Source organism: Rhinoraja longicauda, chromosome 15, assembly GCF_053455715.1.
Source record: "Rhinoraja longicauda isolate Sanriku21f chromosome 15, sRhiLon1.1, whole genome shotgun sequence".
Classification (NCBI taxonomy): Eukaryota; Metazoa; Chordata; class Chondrichthyes; order Rajiformes; family Arhynchobatidae; genus Rhinoraja; species Rhinoraja longicauda.
In genome coordinates this window covers 5,510,257-5,537,263 of record NC_135967.1, presented here as the reverse complement: position 1 = coordinate 5,537,263, position 27,007 = coordinate 5,510,257, and the positions used below count along the sequence as shown (strand labels likewise).

Genomic DNA, 27,007 nt, shown 5'->3' with positions numbered 1-27,007 from the left:
TTCATGGATTGGATTTATTAAAGAGGAAAAATTGCTAAAAACCCCTGTCAGCAGAAATCCAACAGGAAACTGACCTCAAGAGCAGATGGTGGATGGAAGGAGTGCAGGAAGCCGGGTAAATTGTTGATGCGTTATGAGCGGCATAGACAGAAACGATAACCAGAATCTATTTCTTATGGTCAGGGTAACTAAAACTGGGGAAGGGGGTTAAGGCGAGATGGAGAATGTTTAAGGGAGATCTGAGGGATAAATACTGTATTTCTGCACACATTTGTTGATATGGCAAGAACAATAACAGCATCTGGGCAACTGGAATGTACAGGGCACAGAGGCAAGTGGGATGAGTACAGAGAGGCATAATGGTTGTAACAGATATAGTGAGCTGAAGGGCCAGTTTCTATGCTGCACCATTATATCTCTACAAGATAGACACCCACCACATACATACTGAAAGGAACATTGTGGCTCGATCCTTGTTGCACAGGCTAGTCTGTTGCAAATCACATATTAGGACACCAAGATCTTTCAACATTTAGATAATGTGTTTTTAAAAAATATTTTTTGAAGATATTTTTTATTTTTTTCCTCATTGGCAGATTTTTACCCACTGACTATCCTTTGTGCTTATCTTTCTGCAGCCCACTCTATCATTGTTAGATCAATATCATATCTGTACTTGCCTCTTTCAATTCTATATCCCTTGATACATTTCCTTACTGACCACAGTTTTTACAGCTTAATGTTCCTAGAAGTCACAAACATTAAGAACGGGTTTACAATCCCACAAACTTTTCTGTGGATGAGAAATGATTTTTCTCAAAGGAAATATTTGGAGGGATATGGGCCAAATGCAGGCAAATGGGACTAGCTTAGAAAGAGCATCTTGATCAGCATTGTCAGGTTGGGCCAAAGGGACTGATTCTGTGCTGTACCACTATGACTTTATGACACCCCTCCCAAATTGGCTGGAGCTCAACTGCAACTTCTCTTCAATTCTTGATTAGATTGCCGCTAAACCTTGTACTCATTTATTTTGGACTCAGTTGGTGAATCTGGCTGTACCCCTTCCCAAGCCTCCCATTGACACAAAAATGACAGCCGCTCCTTGGAAATGCCCAACTAAAGCTTCACATACAATGTACAATCTCATACTTCAAAGATAGATCTCAAAAACCTCATGTTTCATGGTCCTTTGAGTAATGCAAGCTTTGCAAAATAACTGTATTGAGTATTGAGACTGTGCCTGCAAGGGAAGGAGGATTACTTGTGGCTCTTGATAGTTTCAGTATGGATCTCAAGCAAGCTTGGATGGATCTCAAGGAGGTATGGATCTGAAGCAAGGCAAAGGAGACCAGCAACAAGTTTGCTCACTTTCAACAAGTTTCCCGTTTCCATCAACTTCCACATTCACATTATGAAGACTTACTGTAAAACAATCAGGCTTTAAAATATACCAGAATAAACAAGCATACTAGGAATCACCACTGAATTGTTATAACATACAATGAAATTGAACAATATTCCAGCCAGGGAAACTTAAAAACAGATGGAAATATTGAGTTATTTTTATCCATTGAGTATTCGACAATGGCCATTTTCAAAAATTGAAGACCAACCATTATTTTCGCTCAATTTAACTGAGTTAAATGCGTGATAACGATGACTAACTTGTAGCTAAATTTAAAATTCCTTTGACAATACTTCATGAAAAATGGCATTCCTTTTAGTATATACATGTTGATACCATAGCAAAATTTACAGACACTTGAATCAAAGTTGGTCTATATTCTCCAATATAGAAACAATATAGGGGGGGGGGGAGAGGCTAAGGGGGAGAAAAATCATTGTTCATGCAGTTACTTTTCAAAGCAGCATTATTTTATTTTTAAGAAGCAATTCTCCAGAAAAGAAATGTTCTTTCAAATTTGATGGTATGGAAACAAAATGACCCAACTATACATCATATACTTTGTTATAAATGGCGATGAATGCCAACCCTCTTGCCATTTTTAAATATTGATATATTGCAGATATTTAATTATGATGAATGCATTGCTGAATGCTGGATGTTATAATATGGCCCTTGATATTGTAATGCACCATTATCTGCACTTAAGATGGAGTCCAACATCCCAATAGCTACGTCAGCCCAGGGGCCTGTCACAACAAACTTTAGAGTGCACAAGGTGTTGATTTTTTTGCATCATTCAATCATTTTCTAAAATCTTTTAATATTATTACCATTACTCACAATCCTGCTTAAATTTACAGTAGTTTAGTTTAGAGATACAGCATGGAAACAGGCTCATCGGCCTACTTCGTCCACGCTGACATTGTTTCAACCATTCACACCAGTTGTTATCCCATTTTCACATCCACTCCCTACACACGAGGGGGAATTTAGAGCCCAATTAACCTACAAACCTGCACATCTTTGGGTTGCGGGAGGAAACCGGAGCACCCGTACGAAACCCACAGGGCCACGGGGAGAACATACAAACCAGAAAGACAGCATCAGAGGTCAGATCAATCCCTGGTCTCTCGCAAAGGAGAGCAGCAGCTCTACCAGTTGCGCCACTGTGCCAGCTTAGTTTTGTGTCATCAGCAAATGTGTAAACTTTTGTATTTGGTATCATCATCCCAATCATTGATGTCGTTTGTGATTAGTTGCGGCCAAGGGATAGATTTCTGCAGTACAACCATTACTTCATAGATGGCTAACCAGAGGAAGACTTGTACATTCATACTTTTTGTTTGCTATCTGACAATAACTTAATCTATAGTGGTACGTTACCTCATGTGCACTAATTCTGTTCACTAATCTCATAAAACACAAAGTGTTGGAGAACTCAGTAGTTCAGGCAGCATCTGTGGAGGGAATGGACAGACGATGTTGCGGGTCGAGACCTTCCTGCAGTTCCAAGTGTCTCCATTAATCTCATGGAAGTCCATTGAAAATTCAAACATTCACTGCCTCCTAGGTTAATCCTTAAAGAAATCCAAATGATTTTACTTCCCTTCCATAAATGTTATTTTAACTCTGCTCAATCTCAATACAATAAAACACTGTTTCATCCGACATGCTCTGGACATTGATTGTGCCAGATTAACAGACTTTCTGGACTATCAGATTTAATTCTATTAGTTTTATAATACAATGAATTCACTTTTTATTTTAATGTTATACATAAAAATAATACATTTATCAGTTTAAAGGCACGGCTCATTTTAGATTAACCCTTTGAAAGTTTAAAAGGAGCATGGGAAACACAACCAGGTGGGTTTCAATAAAGCACAGCCAACAGAGATAGATGGGTTCAAAAAGTGACAGGAACCAGGGCCTCGAGTGGAAGCAAGGGAACCAGGTCTGTTTGTGGAGAGGGTGGAAACAGGTAAGTGCAGAGGGTGGAACCCTGGGCCCAGCGAGTGGAGAGGGAGCACAAAAACGGGGACCCCAGCGAGTGGCGAGGGTGGACTCTGGATTCCAGCTAGTGGGCAAGGAACAAGTGAACCATGGCCTGGCCCCAGTGAAACCGGGGCTTAGCGTGTGGATGGGGTGTGCAGCAAACATCACCTGATGAACGAACAAATGGAATTTCTGGAGAGTCAGATTATTGGCGTTTTCTGATATTATTTCCTGAATGCGTTGATAATACATCATTATTTAAAGATAACGTTGGAAGGAACTGCAGGTGCTGGTTTAAACCAAGGATAGACACAAAAGGTTGGAGTAACTCAGCGGGACAGGCAGCATCTCTGGAAAAAGTAATAGGCGACATTATGGATCGAGACCCTTATGCACATTGAGTCAGGGAAAAGGGTAACAAGGGATATAGACAGTGATATAGAACAAATGAATTAAAGATATGCAAAAAAGTAATGTTAAAGGAAACAGGCCATTGTTAGCTGTGGGCTAGAGAGTTACAGACAATGGAATTCACCAGGATGACAGTGGAACTAGTACAACGACTAGAGTGGGGGAGGGACAGAGAGGGGATGCAAGGGTTACTTGAAGATAGAGAAATCAACATTCATACCACTGGGTTGTAAGCAAAATATGAGGTGCTGTTCCTCCAATTTGCGTTTGGCCTCACTGACAATGGAGGAGACCCAGCACAGAAAGGTCAATGTGAGAATGGAAAGAGGAGTTAAAGTCCCTCATGATTACTATATAACTTATTTTACAGACACCTTAAATTTCCTAATTTATACTACAATCTAACAAATGCATTGAATGCAGGAACAATCTGGAGCTTGCGCAAGGAGTTTACAGACAAATGTGCTCTCCTACCAAGCAGATTAAGGATTAGGAATTCAGTTTGTGAAGCGCGAGAAGGAAATTAATCAACAACTGAGACTAATAAAATGCCCCTAAAACAGCAAATACATATTAAATACAAATAATGTAGGAAAATAACTGCAGATGCAGATACCTTAAATACAAATAAATTCACTTCGGCAAAAAACATTTCATAAATAAGAACATTATAAAACAGGTGTAGTAACTATTTTATAAACAAAATGGTTACACATGTACACTTTTTACAATACAAAAATTGTCAAACGTATGTCACAGTATATGTTTGCATATCAACATTACGTTTGGTCTGCCTCAGTGGCAAGAAAAATCCCTGAAATGCTGACTTTTTAAAATAGATTTATGCTTACATATATAAAAGGACTGCCACCAATATTAAGGATTTGGTGAAACATCTATTTAAAGTCAATTTATTGATACAATCTGGTCAATTTTTAAGCCACATATCTGGAAGGTTTTGGTTCAAATCGACAGCTATAAGCAAAAGTAATTCACACATTGTTTCTTCATGAATTGGGAAAGTGTCCCGCATGATTTTATAGGGAGGGGGCGGGAGAAGATGGAGCACACAATACCTTCCGAATATGAAATCTTTGGAGTAGAATTAATAAGGTATTTCACTGGGGCTGCACTTCAATATTTGCTGAATAAGAATATATATTTTTTTAATGAATTTCAATACAATTCAGTCTGATTGTCCAGCCATGATTAGAGCATTTCCAAAACACCCTGACTGGTTTAAAGATTTGCAGAATCTACACTAAATAACAGAAACGAGTTCAATGTACATTTTTTGTAGAAAAATAAACAGGACTCCAGATCTTCCTGTGCAAGTTCGAGTACAGATGTCCATATTCCTCTAGCAACCTTAGTGAAACACTTCAAATAGGAAGTGGTTTTATAGCACCTCTACAATGCTAATCTCACATTTGGGGAATAGAGGAGATGGTGTTTGTGGGTGGTGTGTGTGTGGGGGGTGGGGTGGGGGGTGGGGGTTGGGGGGATCAGGTTTGGACAAAACTTAAATAGTACAATTTGCTAAAAACAAATTAATATCTATTAATAATGCTGATTTTCTCAGAAATTTTTACAAACACTGTACTGGATCTGCTAGTGTATAAAGAACATGGCATTCCTTATATTGACCACTCAATAAGGAGCTGCATGTGAACAGAAAGTGGTGAATTAGATGTAATTTAGAAGCCATCCACAAACTAATGGAGTATATAACTTTGTCCCTTATTTCCATTGGTGTTAGGATTCCTTCAGTGAGAATAAGATGTCATTTTCAAAGAAACTTCTAGAAAATTCAGTCTAATTTTTCAGGTAATTCGAAGAGTCTGAACTCAAATTCTCAATTAAATTTTGTAGTTGCTGATCATTATCTTTCTGGGAGGATTAGAGGGGAGCAGAAGGCAAAAAAAGAGTAAAAGAAGCCAAAAAGAGGTGTTAATGTACCTCAAATATTCTCACATTACATGCCACAGTTAACATGAAAACAGAAAGAATAACAACTTGACAATTTTGACCTGGTGAAAGGACTGTCAAGCTTCTAGATGTGTTACTCAATGTTGCAAGATTCTCAAATTAACTAGTAATATTAAACTAGTTGTCTCTTTCCCTAGCACAAAAGTGCAGGCATTATCAGCAGCAACAAAGTAATCTGCAAAACATGATTATCTTCAATTTCCTTGTTGAAGGAAAGCAGTGCCGTAATGTTGAGTAGAAAAGACCATTAAAATGGAACGATTTTTAAAAAACATTAAAAAAAAGAAAAGGTGCAGAGAATTTTAAATGTCCCAGTTCTTTGTGGGTGTAAACATTTGAAAAAAAACATTTCAAACAGCTTTGCAGTTCATATTTCTCAACTTGTTCAAAATTAATGCAAAACGCCATGAAATATAATTCATACATAAATTAACCACATTTACAAAGGCACCACTCATTATTTGTTCATTATCGCTATCACTGGAAGACAAAATACACAACCCAATACAAAATGAATCTTCAAAATAAAAACAGGTTAACACATAATATATATTACAATTCAAACTAAATCAAAAAATAAATCCAGTGCAGATCAAATAAGCTGTAATCTTAATTAGTGAAATGAGTCACGTTGTAAACCTTTCATTGCTGCCACTGAGACTGGAAGAATTGTGCAAAATTCAGAACATGCTTGTTATTGTACATGGAGAAGTTATGGCTGGAATTTAATTAAATTATGCCACATGTTTATTTGATAAATAGAAACACTGTCCAGGTTTGCAAAAAATTGCAGTGGTAAAGAGGCAGAAATATAACTGCTGTTGACTTTAGGGCCCTGATGCACAGTGATATTTTCTAATGCATGAAGGATATACCATATGCGAGGTTGGATTGAGCAGTCAGTTAGCATCGGTTTGGAAGACCGAAGTGCATTTTGATGACTGGATAAGCACCATTACAAAAAAAGAATAGTGTGTGGATACCCTTACCACCCACCCATCAACACCCCCCTCCCACATAAATTAGTAAAAATAATGTGCATATAAAATCCCTGCAGTATAAATAAATTAATCTTAAAATATTCTGTCCTTTAACAGTCAGTGACTCCATCCCATTAGGTGACTTGCCTTAGCCTTCTCTGTCATTCGCCGCATTCTTCCTGATCTCGACGTGCCAAGATTTAAGGGCTCGTCAGTTGCTACAAAGCCATCATCAGAGTCATCATTATATAAAACAGTTCTTCTGCCTTGGTTTCTAGTTCTAATTGTGGAACATTTATTTAATCGATCAATGCACAATTCATCTTCATCAAGCCAATCATCTACCAATCGTGCCCGTTTATATTTGTTTGTCGGTGTGGTAAATTTGAAGCCTTTCCTCCTCCTTTTTCTTCTTACTCCTACTCTGTTTTTTATATTTCCTTTCCCTGTCGTCTTTCTTCTCACAACCTTGCTGTAATCATGATCACCTTCAACATGATCTTTATCAACCCCTGAAACTGATTCTGGCCCGCATTCAGATCCAGGCCCAGATTTGGCTGATGCATCGTTGTCTAATTGTGCAGTATCTTCCATCTCCTCATGATTTGTATCGTCCCAATCACTTTCTTCCGAGTCACTCATCAACTTTCTTTTAGTAGAAGTACGCATTTTATGGCCATTAACTAAAGGACCACTAGACAATTGATCTGAAAAGAAAACACACAATAATTGCAAACTAGTATAGTTATTTAAGTTTGAATGTTTTCCACACTATTAACCTCGTAACAACCCAGGACAAAGAGTAGCTCTGAAGTTAAGGTCATAAATATACTTTTATGGCATGTCACGTTCTTTGGATGAATTATAAATCCATGAAGCTCAATTCAAATAACATGAATGTCTTAATGCCTCGCATCCAATGCGGATTGCCTACCAATTCTCTGATTGATTATAGTCTGAGGAATGGAGGCTACAAACAACAGTAGTAAGATTAAACTGAAGAAAACAGTTCTTAACATTTCTTAGAAACATAGAAAATGGGTGCAGGAGGAGGCCATTCGGCCCTTCGAGCCAGCACCGCCATTCATTGTGATCATGGCTGATCGTTCCCAATCAATAACCTGTGCCTGCCTTCTCCCCATATCCCTTGATTCCACTAGCCCCTAGAGCTCTATCTAACTCTCTCTTAAATCCAGTGATTTGGCTTCCATTGCCCTCAGTGGCAGAGAATTCCACAAATTCACAACTCTCTGGGTGAAAACGTTTTTTCTCACCTCAGTTTTAAATGGCCTCCCCTTTATTCTAAGACTGTGGCACCTGGTTCTGGACTCGCCCAACATTGGGAACATTTTTCCTGCATCTAGCTTGTCCAGTCCTTTTATAATTTTATATGTTTCTATAAGATCCCCTCCCATCCTTCTAAACTCCAGTGAATACAAGCCTAGTCTTTTCAATCTTTCCTCATATGACAGTCCCGCCATCCCAAGGATCAATCTCGTGAACCTACGCTGCACTGCCTCAATTATAAGGATGTCCTTCACAAATTAGGAGACCAAAACTGTACACAATACTCCAGATGTGGTCTTACCAGTACAACATACAACTGACCCCTATACAACTGCAGAAGAACCTTTTTACTCCTGTACTGAAATCCTCTTGTTATGAAGGCCAACATTCCATTAGCTTTCTTCACTGCCTGCTGTACCTGCACACCACCTTTCAGTGACTGGTGTACATGGACACCCAGGTCTCGCTGCACCTCCCCCTTACCTAACCTAACTCCATTGAGATAATAATTTCCTGATATACAAGCTGGTAATTTAAACTATTTTCAAAAACTTTTTGAAATTTAGAAATCATTTGAAAAAGAACTTGTAGATAAACAGACAGCCTCAGCTCTTGCTGATTAAAACTGAATCATTTAAGCAGAAATGGCAATGTATTTAATGCTTCAGTTATAGAACATTTGAAGATAATAGGTGTCCTTCAGCTCACTGTGCCCATGCCACAAATTAACTATCCGACCAAATCCCACCTACCTGCAGGTCACATCCAGGCACTTAAAGATCGTGAAAGGTTCGAGAGATTTAAGAGTTCCCTCTTACCTTAAGCCTATACCCTCTCATTTTTAAAATATTCTATCCTGGACAAAATACTGTGCGCATTCACTGTATCCACGCCCCTCATGATCTTGCGCACCTCAATAAGGTCACCCCTCAGTCTCCTGTACTCCAAATAAAAAGTCCCAGCCTACACAACCTCTCCCTATAACTCAATTCCACAAGCCCAGTAAACATCCTGGTGAATCTCTTTTGCACATTTTCATCTTAATGACACCCTTCCTATAGCTGGACAACTAGAACTGCACAGTGTGGTCTCACCGATGCAGCTGCAACTTTTGTACCCAATAACCTTCCCTATGAAGGCAAGTGTGCCAAATACCTTCTTCCCCACACCGTCCACCTGATTTGACATCTTTAGGGATTCGTGCACCTGTCCTCTCAGATCTCTCTGTTCTGCAACATTCACCGGGACTCTATTATTTACTCTGCAAGTCCTACCCTTGTTTGACATACCAAAGTACACCACCTCACACTTGTCATTCCTTGGCTTACCTTCCCAACCGATCTAAATCTTATTATAAACTTAGATAACCTCTTTACTCTCTACTCTACTGTCTATTTATTGGATAATAGTGATAGAAAAGGAGCATACAGTACTTTTTAGTGGATGTACCTTAACAGGCTGAGCCAGAAGAGAAAACAGAGAAAATGTTGGCAAAAATTAGGGTTTTATTTAGCAATTGCTAACAGACTTTTGGAAAATTAAATTACATTGGGCAGAGTCAACATTGTTTTCCATGAAACGAAGATCATGTTTGGCAAATGTAAGAAATGCTTTTTTTTAGGATGCAACTAGAATTATAATTTACAGAGGACAGATCATAGGACCATCTGGCTAGGAATGAGAGGAACACTTATGTAGGAGGATTGCAGAGAGTTGTAATAATAACAAGTTTGCAATAATCATTGATTTCAGCCTCCCTTATACTGACTGGGGCTGCCGAAAGGTAATGGGCTTGGATGGTATGGAATTTGTTAAATGTGTTGGGGAAAGTATTCTCCAATATGTAGATGGCCCTACTAGAGTGGGGGGGGGGGGGGGGGGGGGGTGAGGAGAGAGAGAAACACTTTGAGACCAGTGACTATAATCATCTTTAAAATAGTTGTGGAAGACAGGACTGGTTGACAAATTAAAATGTTAAAGTGGGGCAAGGCAAATTTTGAAGGCAGTAGACCTGAACATGCAAAAGCTAACAGAAGAATGCAGTTGCTGGAATCGTGAGCAAAAAGAAAACTAATGGAAGAACTCTGTGGGTCAGGCAGCATCTGTGGAGGGAAATGGACAGATGTTTTTTGGATCAGGACTCTTCTTCAGAGTGGAGATGGGTCCCAACCCAAAAATGTCATCTGTTCATTTCCCACCACAGATGCTACCTGTCCCCCGAGTTCCTCCAGCAGTCTACAACTTGCAAAAGTTGGTTGGAAGAGGTTGTTTGTCAGTTTAGTTTAATTTAGTTTAGTTTAGGTAAGAGGACGGCAGATAAGTGGAATGCTTTTAAAAGTGAGATAGGGAGCTGTCCACCCTTGACCTGAAGCATTGACAGCCACCAAGAGGTCGGACAGACTGGCTCTGGAGGTAGCCTTGAGGTAGAGCACTAGAAGCTTCTCATTTACTTCCTTCACTCACAAAACATGGCTGCACAAAAGAAGTGGTTGAACAACAAGACAGATTTGTATTCTATGACCTCGCTTTACTGGTGTAAGTGTATTCTTGATTATGCTTCTATTTTCAGACTCTGAATCACTTTGAATCCCATTCCGTGCATCCCACTCAGGAAGTAATAATACATGTGGATGTTTAAGCTCAATATTCAATCGTCCTGAAAGTTCATCTGTTTTCACAGCTGAAAAAATAAAACAGGTTACGCATGCAGTTATCAGGCCTCACTGTAAGAGGCTTCTGCTCCTAATTCAAGCAAATTAATATAGAGGTTATGGGTCTGTCAAATGTGAATCAAGCTACGCAGTGTGAACTCCAGCAATTGTCAGAACTCGTGCAGAGCTCACGCTGAATAGACGCAACCTAAACGACACAGGAAATGTAACGCCATTATTTGGATGAAAGCGGATGGCTGTGATGGGGCAACAAAAATTATGTATATTTTTTAAGTGAGTATATTTTAAACTGCTTTTTGATAGTAGATGACTTTAGCTTTATAATTTTTTTAATTAATTTAAATATATTTTTTAAAGTTTTGATAGGTTTGACATAGTCCATTTTTTTATGCGGAGGATTTTTGGGTGGGCTATTTTCTGCCCCTGTACACCTCCCAATGTATGTATAAGGCACTGCCAACCATGCTTGAACCATCTAAAAAAAAAAATCAGCTCTGACTTTAGTGGAAGGTCATAGGTTTGCATTTATAATTATATAATTTCCCAGCTTTCCCTCCCCTTTAAGTAATTCTTTGATTGGAGTTTTAGTATCTTTGATGACTTTTCAGACCAAAATTTACTTTAACCTAACTCTTCCTTTTGAAAGCATTCACTAATTCCAGCACCAACGCACAATAGCAGCAGTTGGTACCAGCTGCAGGATGCATGACAGCAAACTCACCAAGATTCCTTAGACAGCACCTTTCAAATAAATGACCTCTACCAGATAAAAGACAAGGCCAGCAAAAGCAAACGAACACCACCATCTGGAAGTTGCCCTCCAAGACACACATTATCCCGACTTGCAAATATATTGCCATTCCTTCACTGTTGCTGGGTCAAGATACTGGAACTCTCCCCCTATCAACATTGTGGGCATGCCCACACCTCAAGAATTGTAGTGGTTTAAGTGACAACTCATCACCACCTTCTCATGGGCCATTAGGGATGAGCAATTAAAGGTTGGCTCAGCCTGAAAAACACCTACATGCATTGAATAATAATTAACAACTAGATAGAAATGGTTTATGTACTGTATGGAAACAGATCCATTAGCCTAACGAGTCCACATTGACCATCAAGCACTTAGAGTCATCTTATAGAATTTTTTCATATTTAACCTCCAGCTTGTTTGACTAGCATTTTTCAGATTCCGCAAACTTCCTTCTTCAGAAAGGTATAAACTAATCATCTTCTGATTATAAGTAGGAAAAAAACTGCAGATCCTGGTTTAAATCGAAGGTAGATACAAAATGGTGGAGTAACTCAGCGGGTCAGGCAGCATCTCGGGAGAGAAGGAACGGGTGACGTTTCAGGTCGAGACGTTTCTTCAGGCATCAGTCTGAAGAAGGGTCTCGACCTGAAACGTCACCCATTCCTTCTCTCCCGAGATACTGCCTGACCCACTGAGTTACTCCAGCATTTTGTGTCCATCTACTGATTATAAACATAGCACAAAAAGTAAGGAAATTTGTGTTTGGTAGATTATTTCTTTGTTGTAACAATGCTTCTTGGCAATAAATCTTATACCGTTGGAAAGCCTGTTTATTTCCCTTTTAAATGGTGCCACATTTGTAAGGAACATGCATTTGTGGGATGAGCAGCAGAGCTGAGTATATGGGTTGCGCCCATGAAAAATTTGCCAAATCTTCTCTGCCAATGCCAAACAGCTTATCCTGCTGTTGCTATTGACTCTTGTTTTGAGCTTCTGGTACCCCAGGTGCTGACAATCAGGTGCCTGATTGGCAGCATCTGTGAGCATGGGCCCTGCTACAGTGGTCAGTAGGTGTCTGCTCCAAGAATCGGCATGCCACGTTTGACTGATCTGGATAGGGCCCGTGCGATAGGGCAACTTCAAGCTGGTGTTCCGCAAAACTAAGTTGCGGCATTATTTGGAGTGAGCCCTAGTACCATCTCCAAAGTGAAGGCCAAGTTCCATATAACGGAGGATGTCAGAGACAGGCCGCGAAGTGGGCGTCCCAAGAAGACGACACCCGAAGAAGACCGTTTCCTCACCCTGTCAGCACTTAGGAACCGTAGGCTGTCTTCTACAGATTTGCAGTCAAGGTTTGCCCTTCACCATCAGGCCCGTTTGCGCTGGTGTCGGCAACACGTGCACTGGAACCTGAACATGTGGAGGAACGTTATGTTCAGCGATAAGTCCAGATTCTGCCTACGGCAGTTGGATCATAGGGTCAAAGTGTGGAGAAGACGCGGAGAACGCTATGCTGATTGCTGCACCGATAGAGTAACATCTTTTGGTGGAGGCAGTGTGATGGTGTGGGGCGGCATCTCCCTCACTGGAAAAACGAGGCTTGTCATCATTGGAGGCAATCTCAATGCAGAGATATCGAGATGAGATTCTGCAACCAGTGGCGATCCCATATCTCCACAGTCTGGGACCGAACTCTATCCTCCAAGATGACAATGCTCGCCCCCACAGAGCAGGGTTTCTCAGAGACTACCTCCAGAATTTGGGAGTGGAGAGGATGGAATGGCCTGCCAGCAGTCCTGACCTCAACCCCATTGAACACTTGTGGGATCAGCATGGGCGTGCTGTTCGTGCCAGAGTGACCAACACAACCACATTGGCTGACTTGCGACAAATGCTGGTTGAAGAATGGGATGCCATCCCACAACAGTGTGTGACCAGGCTGGTGACCAGCATGAGGAGGAGGTGCCGGGCTGTTGTGGCTGTGTATGGTTCTTCCACACGCTACTGAGGCACCTGTTTATTAAATGAATAAATTGTTAAATTGCCAATATGTCTTGTTTCTTCAGACTTCAATCATCCAATCCACCAAACAACACCGAACAAGAGTCAATGGCAGAATAAGCTGTTTGGCATTGGCAAAGATTTGGCAGATTTTTCATGGGTGCAACCCACATACTCAGCTCTGCTGCTCATCCCACAAATGCATGTTCCTTACAAATGTGGCACCATTTAAAAGGGAAATAAACAGGCTTTCCAACGGTATAAGATTTATTGCCAAGAAGCATTGTTACAACAAAGAAATAATCTACCAAACACAAATTTCCTTACTTTTTGTGCTATGTTTAGGTTCCACTCTCACCTGGAGATGATCTTGATGAAATCGTTCTTACAAAATAGGATGGCGAAGAAGTCAGCATTGTATGAGGAGTGTTTGCTGGTCTGTGTTTTTGGCTAAAAGGCAAGAAACAAAATTGTAAACAAAAAGTAAATAGAAATGTTTGTTTTTGCTGGAATTGCTAAAAATTATTCTTTCCCATTAGATATATGGTGGAATTATAAAAGCTACATTGAGAGATTTTCTGCACTTACGCATCAACCCAGCACAATAAAACTTGAAATTTGCAATGAACCAAACAATCATACAAAGGGTGTTGGGTGTATGGAACAGGCTGCCAGAGGAGGTAGTTGAGGCTGGGACTATCCCAACATTTAAGAAACAGTTAGACAGATACATGGATAGGACAGGATTGGAGGGATATGGACCAAATGTAGCCGGGACATGTTTGGAGGGATATGGACCAAATGTAGCTGGGACATGTTGGCCGGTGTTTTGTGGGCAAGTTGGGTGGAAGGGCCTGTTTCCACACTGCATCACTCAATGAACATACCTGGATTCTTGTTCTCTAAGCTGATAATCAACTATCCCATAAGAGAAGTTGACTGATGACATTGTTGATACTTTTCAGATTCCCACTATTACCACAACTAAAACTTGTATGTACATATATATTTTTTAAATCCCTTAATCATTCACAGGCTGCAACCGAAACAATGAAATCTTAGTTAGTTACAAATTGCTGGAGTAACTGAAAGAATGGGTGACGTTTTGGGTCAAGACCCTTCTTCAGACAAGGTCTCGACTCAAAACGACACCCATTCCTTCTCTCCAGAGATGCTGCCTGTCTCGCTGAGTTACTCCAGCATTTTGTGTCTATCCTTGATTTAAACCAGCATCAACAGTTCTTTCCTATATATTCAAATCTTCGTCACAGTTTTCCTGCCCTGGAAAAATCTGCAATTAAAGATTTTTAATTTTCATTACACTGTATAATTCAGTCTACCTATTACATACCCATTTGAATTTTATGAAAAAAAATTCTAGATGAATCAATTTTAAATAACATTTAATTTTTTTAAATTCCTGTACAATGCCAACAATAAAGTACCAAATAAAGGTGATATGAAAGAACTGCAGATGTTGGTTTAAATTGAAGGTAGACACAAAATACTGGAGTAACTCAGCGGGACAGGCAGTATCTCTGGAGAGAAGGAATGGGTGACTTTTCGGGTCGAGATCCTTCTTCAGATGATAAAGATGGTAAATGGTCAAACAATGTTTGTTTGATCTATTCCCATTACCTCTAATGTTCTCAAATCGAACGTTTTTAGTCAGTGACCATTTACATTCAAAAGATGTATACTCCAATAAACACATGGAATAGACCACCTGAAAGCCAACTTTTATCTTCTGACGTTTTTCACAACAAAGCCAACAATACAAGTGGGAAGCAAGCATGGAGTCTGCCATTTTAACAAGTAATGGCCCAAGTGCATTGGTACTGCAACAGAGAACATTCATTGTGAAGGAGGAGCAATATGAAAATTCACAGATCTTTGGGTAAACACTTTTCTTCAAATGTTTGCACTAAACAAATATAGTAGTATCTGTGTTATATCTGTTTCCTAATTCCATTGACTTCGATTCTACCTAACTGGTTTTCCTTCTCTCAATAGCTAAATTTTTTAAAAGTACACTATTGTGAGAAATGGGCAACAATGAAACATATACACCGCTAAAGTATTTGTTATAGTAATTAGATGAACATTTTGATTTCTTCAGCAGCATAAATACATCCCACATTATGTTTTACCATTAAAAAAAAAATCAAAGCAAATACTTTTACTATTTTACCTGGATGCATGACTGCTGGATCGAGAACCACTCCTGCTTCTGGATCGAGAACTGCTCCTGCCTTTGGATCGAGAACCGCTTCTGCTTCTGGATCGGGAACTGCTTCTGCTTCTGGATCGAGAACCGCTTCTGCTTCTGGATCGAGAACTGCTCCTGCCTTTGGATCTAGAACCGCTCCTGCTTCTGGATCGAGAACCGCTCCTGCTTCTGGATCGAGAACCGCTCCTGCTTCTGGATCGAGAACCACTCCTGCTTCTGGATCGAGAACTGCTCCTGCCTTTGGATCGAGAACCGCTTCTGCTTCTGGATCGAGAACCGCTTCTGCTTCTGGATCGAGAACCGCTTCTGCTTCTGGATCGAGAACCGTTTCTGCTTCTGGATCGAGAACCGTTCCTGCTTCTGGATCGAGAACCACTCCTGCTTCTGGATCGAGAACCACTCCTGCTTCTGGATCGAGAACCACTCCTGCTTCTGGATCGAGAACTGCTCCTGGATTGAGAACTGCTCCTGCTGCTTGACTGGGAAGTGGACCTGCTGCCAGACCGAGAACTGCTCTTGCTACTGGATTGTGAACTGCTGCTGTTGCTGCTCTTGAATCTTTTCCCATACTTCTGTCTTGGTTTGTTCTTTTTTTGGCACTTCAAGGCAAGTTTATAGGTCGAGATGATGTTTTTAATTTGAGTTTCAACTAAGGCAGATAACCTGAGTGTCATGCTATATATCTGCAACCAAACAATTACACCAACTAGTAATTAATATACAAAAAATCTTAGTTTAGATCCCGTCAGCATTTAAGCAAAATGTGATTGGTTCCATTATTTTCAAACATACATAAAGTTCATAATTCACTGAAATCACTTTTTCTCTAACACTGTGGGAGTAGGTCAAGTCCATGGAAGAGTAAAGTATTGTCAGATCTTATAATTTTTAAAAAACAAGCACAAAAAAAATCCGACTGAACTAATCAAAGCTATTGAGAGCTCTCACTTGATTTATTAGACGTGAAATATTTGAAAGAAGTTGCTGATCTGTAGTCCATTATAATAAACTCAATACATTATATTAGGATAAGGTAATGTTCTCACATCAATTAAACAGATGAAAGCATCATATTAAATAAATAAATATATAATATTTATTCCCCATTATCACTTCTCCTGCATCATTCTCTCGCGGTGCAACATCCACTCTTGCCTCTTTCTTGCTCTTTGTATAACTGAAGAAAATCTTGCTATCCTCTTTTATAATATTGGCTAGCTTACCTTTGTATTTATTCACAAAATGCTGGAGTAACTCAGCAGGTCAGGCAGCATCTCGGGAGAGAAGGAATGGGTGACGTTTCGGGTCGAGACCCTTCTTCAGACCTGCCTGACCTGCTGAGTTACTCCAGCATTTTGTGAATAAATCGATTTGTACCAGCATCTAGGTATGTAGGTTAATTGGCTGGGTAAATGTAAAAATTGTCCCTAGTGGGTGTAGGATAGTGTTAGTGTACGGGGATCGCTGGGCGGCACGCACTTGGTGGGCCGAAAAGGCCTGTTTCCGGCTGAATATATATGATGATGATGATGATGATCTGCAGTTATTTTCTTATATCACCTTTGTATTTCATCTTTTCTCCCCTGCAATACGTAATAATGAACTAAACAGTGGGGGGTGAGGTCAGCAAATTGGAAGTGTAAGGGTGGAATTAAAGGGAGAGTGCAGGGAATGTTACATAAGTCTCCCAAATTAATGGATCGGAAATTCAGGAAGGGATAAAAGAGTAAGGTCGGGTAAAATCGGTACCAGTGTGAGAAGGGAAGTGAATACCGAATTAAAGGTGTTGTATTTGAATGCGGGTGGTATAAGAAACAAAGTAGATGAGCTTGTAGCACATAGAGATTGGTTGGTATGATGTTGTGGGAATTACAGAGACGTGGCTGCAAGAGGATCGGAGTCAGAGGGTGATGAATCTGTGGAGCAGACTTGATGAGCCGAATGGCCTAATTCTACTCCTATCACTTATGACATTATGGCCTGTTTATTTTCACGGAAAGAATATTGCATTAATATTTTTGATAACTGATCTCTCAGTGAGGAACAGAAAAACAGTAAGCATTTTCCATGCTTTTCCAAAAACTATCCTTTTTACCCTTGATTTCTTGTTAGGTGTGTAAGCTTTGGCATTGCTGAATATTAATTGAACATCCTTGCAAAACTCCACAGGTGTTTCATAATTTTCCGCTTCAAGTGTTTCTTTCACTGTGTTGAAGTCCATTGGAGTGTCTATGATATCCCTGTAGTCCTACAAAGGGAATTGGCAGTGTAAGCACATATGGCAACTGAACAATACTAGATTAACATCAAATAAAAATATGCTACAATTATGAATATTTTTTCTCATGAACCTGGAGAGCTCAGTGTTTTTTTCAAGAAACTACTTTGTTAATTCTCAATAATTAAATTCAAAGGGTACATTTGCATTATGATTGTAGTGTTCATGCAAGATGTTCCTGTTGCAGAAATGGTATAAATAAGACCCGAACATGAAGTCCAAGTCTAATCAAAACAAAAGTTATGAAGCAGTCACAACGTCAAATTGATGTCAACCATTTTGCATCCACAAATGTTGGTTGATCTGCTGAGTTCCTCTCTGAAGAAGGGTCTCAACCCAAAATGTCATCTATTCCTTCTCTCCATAGGTGATGTCTGACCCGCTGAGTTACTCCAGCTTTTTGTATCTATTCTCGGTTCAAATCAGCATCTGCCATTCCTTCCAACACAAGTTCATTTTGCAGTTTGTTTTTATTTGTTTTAGATTACAGCATCTGCAGGATTTTTTTGTTGAAACTAAACTAAAGCTAATGAGACTCCACCTAGTAGAATCTCACTCCACTTTCCTTTGAAGTTAATGTTTTTACGCTCAATTTAGCCAACTAGAATTTAATATCAATATGAAGTTACAAATAATTAATACCAACGCCAAAGTTCCGCAAACAAACCCATATACTAAAATATAATTGGAAGCTTAAGTTGAAGTGCACTTGACATTGGTAATATACAATCAACATACAGGATAAGCGAAGAGATCTACTGGCTGCCTGAAAGGTTCAGAATCTTCACACTGAAACACAAGATGCAGAAACTCCCTGCACTGTTCCTTCCAAGCATTCACGTCAACATTTAACGCTGGTCTTCTATTCAGTTGTCTTGGGAGCCAAAGCTGTTAAAAAAATGCATTAAATTAAAAGCAATTCATTCTGAGCAGGGGAAATTTTGGCATTTATCATATTCAAATAGGATGTATGGTATTGCATTTGATTATATAATGACTTTGGAAAATTATGGCAAAGAAAATTACCTCATGGTATCTTATCAATTGGAATTTAAAATGACAAATCTTCAGAAGAAGAGGGTGCAGAAAATGGAGAAGTCCCTCTTGCAGTGAGAGGGAAAAACACCATCTATATTGCAGCCCAGTGGTATGAACATCGACTTCTCCAACTATTTCGCCTGGGCAGTTTGCAGCCCAGTGGTATGAACATCGACTTCTCCAACTATTTCGCCTGGGCAGTTTGCAGCCCAGTGGTATGAACATCGACTTCTCCAACTTTAGATAGCTCCTCTGTCCCTCCCTTCCTCTCCTCCTTCCCAGATCTCCCTCTATCTTCCTGTCTCCACCTATATCCTTCCTTTGTCCCGACCCCTGACATCAGTCTGAAGAAGGGTCTCGACCCGAAACGTCACCCATTCCTTCTCTCCCGAGATACTGCCTGACCTGCTGAGTTACTCCAGCATTTTGTGAATAAATTGATTTGTACCAGCATCTGCAGTTATTTTCTTATACAATCTATATACTAAAACTCGTTTGTTTGTTCCTGAACTACAGCCAAAACGGTACACGATAGCGCGCCAATTTTAGGCCCACCTTACTCACCGTCATCCCTTTGGTGCTAATGGAAGTTTCATTGAAATCAGTGTTATATTTTTTAAGTTATTCACATTTTAAAGTTAAAATTTATCTCCTACGGAGGGGGGGGGGGGAGGAGGGAGGATAAAGGGCGTTGAGGGGGATGGAAAGTTTATAAGTTGAAGGAACAGAACTAGGCCATTCGGCCCATCAGGTCTACTATGCTATTCAATCATAGGAGAGGATGGAGAGTGGAGGGTGCTGCACCAAGGCAGGAGACGTTTGGGCCCAACCGGTCCACTTTGTCTAGTTAACAAATAAATCTCAAGTTTTAGAATGTGTTCAAGATGTTCAGTAAATTTGTGAATCGTCTTTATCAATCCAAAAACAATACCACAATTCTCACATACCCCACCCTTAATTTACTCCAGAATTTGATGGTATAATTACACAAGAAATACATAAACTTAAATGAAGGAAAATCAACTCAATAAAACAGTAAAATAATAACAAACTATTTTAATAACACATTGGTGTACTTACCATTGTGTCTGAGGAGGTTCCAGGAGCATCTGAATCCAACTCTGAAGCCTAATTTTAGTTAAAAATAAATTAAATCTAAGTAAATCTACAGTGAAATCTGAATATTTTGCAGATTATTTATTCAGGCATATTTTGCGAACCAGATTTATCATTTAACTGCAAACACCTGCAAACTCATTTGTTGCAAATCATTGCATGGCTGAATGCCTGGTCACAGACATACATAAGGAATTTCTTATGGTCCAAACTGACTTAAAACTTGCAGTGGGCCTTACTCAGCTCGCAAAAACAACACAAATCAAGTCAAAGTTAATTCTAAATTCCTTTCTTTAGAAGAAGAGTCTCGACCCGCAACATCATCCATTCCTTCTCTCCAGAGATGCTGCTTATCCCGTTGAGTTACTCCAGCATTTCCTGCTTCTTAACCTTTTGTCTAACGTCCTATAATCATTTTGCAGAACTTCATCTCTTTTCCTCCCTATGTTATTTGTGCCAACATGCATAACGACTTCCGGCTGCTTACCCTCTCCCCTGTGAATGTCGTAACTGCTCCGAGACATCAGGAACCCTGGCACCAGGGTGGCAACACACCATCCTGGAGTCTCAATTGCAGTCACAGAATCTCCTGTGCATCCCCCTAACCAAAGAGTCATCTACCACTGTGGCTCTGCCTGACATCACCCTTCCCTGCTGAGCCTCAAAGCCAGGCTCGGTGCCACTGATACTAATACTGTTGCTCTACACTGGAGGGTCAACCCCCCAGCAGTATCCAAAACTGGATACCCGTTTTGAAAAGGAATGGCCAGAGGGGTCACCTACACTCTCTGCCTACTAGCCTTCCTAGTGGTCACCCACCTACACTATTCCTGAACCTTAGATATAACTATCTCACTATGAACCTTATCCATGAACATTGCACAATTCTACCTGCTATCTCTACTACATTGAAACAAGAAGCAAAAAGCACAACTATCACACAACAGGCTCCACCACAGGCACAACAGACTGTAACTCTACGTCCTGCCCCATGTCTTCAGCCTCCTTGCCGAAGACTCTTGCGCCAGGCACACAGTTGCCCTTCACATGGCACTTCCGCTCCGCACAATCTCTCTCCAAACACGAACACTCCATTACACCTTGCTTTCTTTTTATTAGCTATGCAATTAGCGAATTTGGATGCTCCAACCAATCTATGGTCTTACTTCTCAAAGCTCCCACTTTCTACTCCAACCTGAATTTGACTTGCCTAAACCTGCCCATGGATTTACTTTTAAAGGTTTCTGCTTCTGCTCCAATTGGAAATCGAGTTGCTCCAAACCAATCAACGCTCCTGCCCGTGCTCTGACCTGAAATTGACTTAAAGTTGCCCTCAGTTCATAGTAAACTTTCTTCTCTCTCGTTAGACCTTTGCCCTCTTGCTCTTGATTACACACCCTGGGCATTCATCCTGTCTATGTCCTTCATGATTTTATACACCTCTTCAAGATCACCCATTAATCTTCTATGCTCCAAGGAATAAAGTCCCAGCCTAACCAACTTCACCCTATAACTCAGTCGCTCAAGTACCATCAACATCCTTGTAAATCATTCCTGTACTCTTTCCAGCCTAATGACATCTTTCCTATAACATGGCAACCTCACTAACATCTTCCGAGAAGGCGTTTTTGACCTGAAAAGTTGACTTGTTTCTCTTCCACGGATGTTGCTTGAATGGTGTAGCAGGTGGTGTGGAAATCAAATGACAAATAGAATAGAGTTTAGAAATACATTTGTGCAGAGTATTGGTGAGGCCACACCTGGGGTACTGTGCAGAGTTTTGGTCCCCTTTATTTAAGGTTATGCCTCCAAAAGAAATTCACTGGGCTAATTGCTGGGACACGAGGGTTGTCCTGTCACATGCAGCTAAAGTAATTAGATCTGTATGCTTTGGAGTTCAGAAGGACGAAGGCTAATTTCATTGAAACGTAAGAATCTCTGGAAATTTCTATCCTGGAGAAATGTGGAGACGAGACCATTGAAGATATTTAAAGAGAAAGCAAGTACATTTTTGTAAGATTAGGAGAATTGAGACCCAGGGGGAACTTGCACAGAAAAGGCCATAGGAAGAAGTCATGATCAAACTGAACAGCGGAACAGACTTCATGGGCCACGTGGTTTATTTCTGCTCTGATTCTTATGTTCATGTTAAATAAGCACCTGTAGGAAGAGAATCTGTAAAAAGGGGAGGGAAATCACTATATTTCACAATTGCTTTTTGCTGAACTTGATATATTTTATCGAGGAAGCAGGTTAAATTGACGATAACTATAATGATAGTATGAATAATAATCCAAATCCTTCGTAAGAATATTTACCTTGTCATTTTCATCATCACTGAGCTCCTCTATCTTAGCTTTTTCATACTGCTCTGAAATATTGGTGCAGCTCTGGTCCCTATAAATAAAAACAGAATGCAGATGTTAAAGCCAAAGCATACCTGTATATGAAACATTATGAAATAATAGCAACGGGTATTTTAATGTATTTTCTTAAGCAAAAAGTTGCCATCAACTCACCTAATAAATTGTAGCAACACATCGCTGATGAACTTTGCCGACTTGACAATTGGACTGCCAAGCTCATTGAAGGCTAAAGCATTATGTTCGATGTACCTTACTTCCCACATAAGGCCAGAAATCGTCCTGAAATTCAAGTTCAAGTAAACCATTTAGCAAGCACTTCAAACTTTACTATCAAATGAACAAATCACTTGTCGCAATCATTTTGCTCTTTGTTGTGCATTCCAAAGAAATAAAATCAAAGAATTACATTTTCTATATAGTACGAAGCTGAATATTTTGCCTCAATCAATCCACGGTAGCATTTGTACTCTTCCAGTTTTCTATCATCTAAATTGATCAGCGTAACCTCTGTTCCCTTCTCTCACATTTGCTTGTACATACTCCACTCCTTGTGGTAGTGAGAACCACATTCCTACACTCTTTGGGTAAATAACTTTCTTCTGGATCCCTTGATAGCTCTCTTGCATTGAAGGATACCAGATATGCAATTCCTCAAAAATAGAAACAAGTTTCAAGTTTACTGTCCAATACTCGAGTACGATGACTTGCAGGTACAATGAAAAATCTTGTACGCAGCAGCATAACGGGCACATAGACACTACCACACGAAAAACAAATAATACTAAATTGCACACAAAATTATACAAGACTGGGCCGCACGGTGGCACAGAGGTAGAGTTGCTGCCTTACAGCGCTTGTGGCGCCGGAGACCCGGGTTCCATCTACGGGCGCTGTCTGTACAGAGTTTTACGTTCTCCCCGTGACCTGCGTGGGTTTTCTCTGAGATCTTTGGTTTCCTCCCACACTCCAAAGATGTGCAGGTTTGTAGGTTAATTGGCTTTGTACAAGTATAAATTGTCCCTAGTGTGAGTATGGTAGCGTTAATGTGCGGGGATTGCTGGTCGGTGCGGACTCGGGTGGGCCAAAGGGCCTCATTCCACGCTGTATCTCTAAACTAAACAAATCTATGCAAACAAAAAGTCCAGACAGTGCAAGAGGTGGGCTGCAGTGTTCTGCTGGTGAGGGAAGGTTAGGTTTATGTAAAGGAAAGAACTGCAGATGCTGGTTTAAATCGAAGGCAGACACAAAATGCTGGAGTAACTCAGAGGGACAGGCAGCATCTCTGCAGAGAAGGAATGGGTGACCCCAAACATCACCCATTCCTTCTCTCCAGAGATACTGCCTGTCCTGCTGAGTTACTCCAGCATTTTGTGTCTACCTTAGGTTTAAGTTGGTTCAAGAACTCTAAAGGCCAACATAGTGGGGCAGCTGGTAGAGTTGTTGTCTCACAGCTCCAGAGATCCAGGTTCAAGCCTGACCTTGGGTGCTGTCTGTATAAAGTTCTCCCTGTGACCTCATGGGTTTCCCCTGAGTGCTCCGGTTTCCTGCCACATTCCAAAGTCGTGTGGGTTTGTAGGTTAATTGAACTCTAAATTGCCCCTAGTGTGCAGGGAGTGGATATGAAAGTGGGATAACTCAGTACTAATGTGATCAGGTGATCGATGGTCAGCGTGGACTTGCTGGGCTGAAGGGTTTGTTTTTATGCTGCATGTTTCAATCATTCAGTCATTTCACTTATTTTCTGCTTCATGGTCAGTTAACATTATTCAACAAAATTCCATTAATCCTAAAATATAATTTCAAGTTGTATGTACAAAGTACAGAGGTACTTTGGAAGTTAGTTAGTGACTTTGCACAATGTCTTGAAGTAAAAGTTTCATAAATTTACCATGAGCTTTTTGCAAAGTATTTTAAAGATGAGCATAACACTATTACGGAGATAAATTTAATTATTTTCTTGCCACTCACCTGCATCGGTCTTGCATTGGATCCGGTTCCCCTACAAAATTAGTTGATACCCACCAGGTAGTACGAGTAAACCTGCCTGCCAGGATATTGGTTCCCCTCCAGTTCAGGTGCAACCCATCACTCTTGTACAGAGGATCAGCTATGCCCCAGAAGAGATCTTCATGATCCAAAAATCTGAATCCCTGCCCAATACACCAACTCCTCAGCCATACATTCATCTGTCCTATCTTCCTGTTGCTACCCGCACTAGCACATGGCACCAGTGAGTAATCCGGAGTTCTCAACCCCAGAGGTCCTGTTGTTTCACCTTTTTGCCGAACTCCCTATAGTCTGAAGAAGGGGTTTGACCCGAAATGTCAACCATTCCTTCTCTCCAGAGATGCTGCCTATCCCGCTGAGTTACTCCAGCTTTTCGCGTCTATCTTCCCTATAATCATTCTGCAGAATCCTCATTCCTTTTCCTCCCTGTATCATTTGTGCCAACATGCACAACGACTTCTGGATGTTCATCCGCTCCATCCTCTCCCCCCACCCCCGAGAGCATCATGCAGCCGCTCTGGCATCATAGAGGCTGCACACCATCCTGGCATTTCGATTGCTGCCACAGAATCTTATTTTCCTTCCACCTTCCAAACTCATCCCCCCCCCCTCCCCCTCCCCCCAAGTAATGTCTCCTGCCTCCATGGCTCTGCCCGACATCAACCTTGCCCATTATACCACAGAGCCAGGCTCTATGCCACAGCCTTGCCTGCTACTGCTGCTCACCCCTGAAGGGTCATCCCCCTCAACAGTATCCAAAAGGGTATACCTCTTTTGAAGAGGAATGGCCAGTGGTCACCTGCACACTACAGGTATGTCCACTCCCTTTCCTCACGGTCACCCACCTACTCTCTTCCTAGACATAACCTTCTTGCTATAACTCTTATCTATGAAGCTCTCATTCTCCCAGATGATCCCGAGGTCATCCAGCTGCCGCTCCAGTTCCCTAATGCAAGAAGCTGCACCTGGATACCATTGTAGTCCATAGGTATAGTCACCAGGTATAGTCACCAGGGACACCCAGCAGTTTCCCTGCCTGCAGGAATAACATTGCACCATTTTATTTGCCCTCTCTACTGTACTAAACCAAGGAACAAAAAGTACAAGCATCACACACAACAGCAGACTGCACCCTTTCATCCTGTCCCCCTCTGCTCAGACTCCTTGCCAAAGACTCACACTTCCCCTCCACACAGCCTGTCTCCCATCACGGCCACTCCCATTAGATCGCTCCACTACACCTTGCCTTCTTTTCATTAGTTGCTCAATTTGCCAATTTTGTTCACCCAGCCAATCCAAAGGCGAGCTTTTCAAATTTCCCGCTCCTGGTCCGACATTGAAATTGAGCAGATGGTCTCTGGGCCCTCCAGTTCTTCCTTGAACAGAAATTTCCCTCAACTAACACTCTCCTCCACCTGGCAGAACTTGTCTATAAGGGAAGTGCCGTGGTAGTCTGGCAGGCTAACCTCTACCATGCTGAGGCCAGGTGCCGGCTCCCGGACACCTCGTCATACCAACCCCTTGATCATGGCTCCACAGATGATCACCAGGCCATCATCTCCCAGACTGTTTCCGATCTCCTCACCTCTGGCCCTCTCCCCATGAGAGCATCTATCATTGTCATTGTGCAGACCTGCAGTGCCAGCTTGTCTCCTTCCCCAAACCCACAAACAGGACTGCCCTGGCAGACCCATTGTTTCTGCCTGCTCCTGGCTTACAAAACTCATCTCCAAATACCTTGATTCCATTCTATCCCCCTTGTCCAACCCCACACGAGACACCTCACACACCCTTCAACTCTCAAATAACTTTACATTTTTAGGCCACCATTGATTCATCTTTACCATGAACATCCAATCCCTTTATACCTCTATCCCCCACCAGGAAGGTCTCAAGGCCCTCCCATTTCGTCCTTGAACAGACACCTAATCAATTTCTCTCTACTAACATTCTCCTCTGCCTTGTGTAAATTGTCTTCACCCTCAAAAAACACTCTTTGGACTCCTCCTACCTTCTTTGAGTCAAAGGTGTAGCTATGGCCACTCACAAGGGCCCCACTGGAACAATTCTTGTTCCAAACATACATAGAAACATAGACATAGAAAATAGGTGCAGGAGGCGGCCATTTGGCCCTTCGAGCCAGCACCCCCATTCATTGTGATCATGGCTGATCATCCACAATCAGTAACCCGTGCCTGCCTTCTCCCCATATCCCTTGAATCTACTTGCCCCTAGAGCTCTATCTACCTCTCTATTAAATTCATCCAGTGAATTGGCCTCTACTGCCTTCTGTGGCAGAGAATTCCACAAATTCACAACTCTCTGGGTGATAAAGTTTTTTCTCACCTCAGTTATAAATGGCCTCCCCTTTATTCCTAGACTGTGGTCCCTGGTTCTGGACTCCCCCAATATTGGGAACATTTTTCCTGCATCTAGCTTGTCTAGTCCTTTCATAATTTTATACGTCGCTAT

General features: G+C 41.0%; 1 protein-coding gene across 1 annotated transcript in view; it reads right to left on the bottom strand.

Moving 5' to 3' along the window:
- Window positions 1-4,538: 4,538 nt before the first annotated feature.
- brwd3 (bromodomain and WD repeat domain containing 3) overlaps window positions 4,539-27,007 on the bottom strand; it is a 110,020-nt gene continuing 87,551 nt past the window's right edge. Inside the window, exons 32-39 of the mRNA XM_078412138.1 lie at window positions 22,682-22,807; window positions 22,481-22,559; window positions 20,127-20,174; window positions 18,747-18,896; window positions 17,826-17,978; window positions 15,692-16,413; window positions 13,859-13,950; window positions 4,539-7,493 (exon numbers count right to left, since the gene is read on the bottom strand). Coding sequence (XP_078268264.1) covers window positions 6,904-7,493; window positions 13,859-13,950; window positions 15,692-16,413; window positions 17,826-17,978; window positions 18,747-18,896; window positions 20,127-20,174; window positions 22,481-22,559; window positions 22,682-22,807 — 1,960 coding nt within the window. The 3' untranslated portion in view covers window positions 4,539-6,903. The remainder of the gene's footprint in view (window positions 7,494-13,858; window positions 13,951-15,691; window positions 16,414-17,825; window positions 17,979-18,746; window positions 18,897-20,126; window positions 20,175-22,480; window positions 22,560-22,681; window positions 22,808-27,007) is intronic.